At 57.6% G+C, this 2,177-nt stretch overlaps 1 protein-coding gene across 1 annotated transcript; it reads right to left on the reverse strand.

Annotated features, from left to right (window-relative positions):
* Positions 1–998: 998 nt before the first annotated feature.
* Positions 999–1,931, reverse strand: LOC135441439 (olfactory receptor 14J1-like). Its single transcript, XM_064700984.1, has one exon. The coding sequence runs from the start codon at positions 1,929–1,931 to the stop codon at positions 999–1,001; it is 933 nt and encodes a 310-aa protein (XP_064557054.1).
* Positions 1,932–2,177: the final 246 nt, after the last annotated feature.

Here is a 2,177-nt window from a genome sequence, read left to right on the forward strand (position 1 = left end):
AAGCTGAGTGGTTTCCCTGGTGTCCCCCAGCCCTTGCTGGCCCCAGGGGCTGATGGCATTTGTGCTCCCTCAGGTTCATGTCCCCACAGCAACAGCATGGGGGTGCTCCCCCTGCTGTGTGCAATGCAAACAGGGGCTGCTGAGCCAGTGCTGCCGTGTCTGTGCCTGCAAGGATGGGGCACCTGTGTGAGCTGGGGGAGAGGCCAGGGCTGCAGAGGGGGGATGTTGTTGGCAGCTCCATGAGGATGCTCTGGGACGCTGCCCTGGGCTGTGCAGTGCACTGGGAATGGATCAGCCCCTGCTCTGCTGCTCCTTCCCGTCTGCCCCAGGGCCCTTGCAGAGCCCCAGCCATGCTGTTTGCCCCCAGCCTGCCCACGGCCAGCCTGGGGCTGCTCACAGGGCTTTTCTGTGCTGAGCATTGGCCTGGGTGTGTTCTTGAGAGAGCCTGGGCAAGGAGCCTGGAGCCCCCAGGGCCTGGGCTGAGGCGTCAGCGCTGCCCCAGCAGTGCCCATGGCCTGTCCCTGCTGCAGCCCCGGCACTGCCACCCCAGGGCTGTGCCCGGCCCCGAGAGCACTCAGGCCCTGCAGCAACACCAGGGCCACCAGGGCAGCGGGGCAGGGCCACGGCAGCAGCACTGGCAACACCAAGTGCTGCTGCTGCTGGGCACAGCTGCTGTGCCAGCACTGATCTGCCCCAGCTCTGCACACAGACATTGCTGCTGCAGCTCCAGAGAAGGCAACAAAAAGGCATCTCTGCAGAAAACTTTGCTGGGACATCCTTTAGTTCATTTAAAGGCAGCAAGGGCATAGCCCCTCATTGACACAGTCTGTGACCGTAGGGAAGATAGAGAGAAACAAAATAGGAAATGGCATAAACAGTGACCTTTCTTTGTAGACAAGATTCAAAAAGGAAATAAAAGAAAAAACCCACAACCAAATGAACAAGAAGTATCAAAAATTACTTTTATTACACATGATTGGCAGAAATTGGCAAGCTCTTTAATATTTCCAAAACCATCCAGTCAGCAGTCTCCTCATAGTAGCCTTGAGCTCCTGGTTCCTCAGGCTGTAGATGAGGGGGTTCAGGGCTGGAGGCACCACCGAGTACAGAACTGACAGGGCCAGATCCAGGGATGGGGAGGACATGGAGGGGGGCTTCAAGTAGGCAAACATGCCAGTGCTGATGAACAGGGTGACCACAGCCAGGTGAGGGAGGCAGGTGGAAAAGGCTTTGTGCCGTCCCTGCTCAGTAGGGATCCTCAGCACGGCCCTGAAAATCTGCACATAAGAGAAAACAATGAACACCAAACACCCAAATGCTAAACACACACTAACAGCAATTAGCCCAAGTTCCCTGAGGTTGGACTGTGAGCAAGAGAGCTTGAGGATCTGGGGGATTTCACAGAAGAACTGGCCCAGGGCATTGCCATGGCACAGGGGCAGGGAAAATGTATTGGCCGTGTGCACGAGAGCAGTGAGAAAGGCACTGGCCCAGGCAGCTGCTGCCATGTGGGCACAAGCTCTGCTGCCCAGGAGGGTCCCGTAGTGCAGGGGTTTGCAGATGGACACGTAGCGGTCATAGCACATGACAGTCAAAAGGAAATACTCCGTTGTAGCATAGAAAACAAAAAAAAATATTTGAGCAGCACATCCTGAGTAGGAGATGTCCCTGGTGTCCCAGAGGGAATTGTGCATGGCTTTGGGGACAGTGGTGCAGATGGAGCCCAGGTCGCTGAGGGCCAGGTTGAGCAGGAAGAAGAACATGGGCGTGTGCAGGTGGTGGCCGCAGGCTACGGCGCTGATGATGAGGCCGTTGCCCAGGAGGGCAGCCAGGGAGATGCCCAGCAAGAGACAGAAGTGCAGGAGCTGCAGCTGCCGCGTGTCTGCCAATGCCAGCAGGAGGAAGTGCCTGATGGAGCTGCTGTTGGACATTTGCGCTGTCTTGGCATGGGGATCTGTAAAAAAAGTACTTATGGAATAGTTGGGTTTGGAGAGGACTTGAAAAATCCCAGCACAACTTGGGGACACTTTCCCCCCACTGCCTGCCCAGGGCTCTGCTGCCTGGAGCTGTCCCTGCCAGCAGCTGCTCCCTGTGCCCAGGGCTGGGCCCTGTCAGTGCTGCCAGAGCCCAGCCCAGCCCTGGGGGCTCAGCTCTGCCCTGCAGACCCCTCCCAGCTC

Source organism: Zonotrichia leucophrys, unplaced genomic scaffold (genome assembly GCF_028769735.1).
Source record: "Zonotrichia leucophrys gambelii isolate GWCS_2022_RI unplaced genomic scaffold, RI_Zleu_2.0 Scaffold_294_65887, whole genome shotgun sequence".
NCBI lineage: Eukaryota > Metazoa > Chordata > Aves > Passeriformes > Passerellidae > Zonotrichia > Zonotrichia leucophrys.

What these genes read in the sequence shown, in the direction of transcription:
- LOC135441439 (XM_064700984.1), bottom strand. Translation starts at nt 1,931, where the DNA reads ATGTCCAACAGCAGCTCCATCAGGCACTTCCTCCTGCTGGCATTGGCA.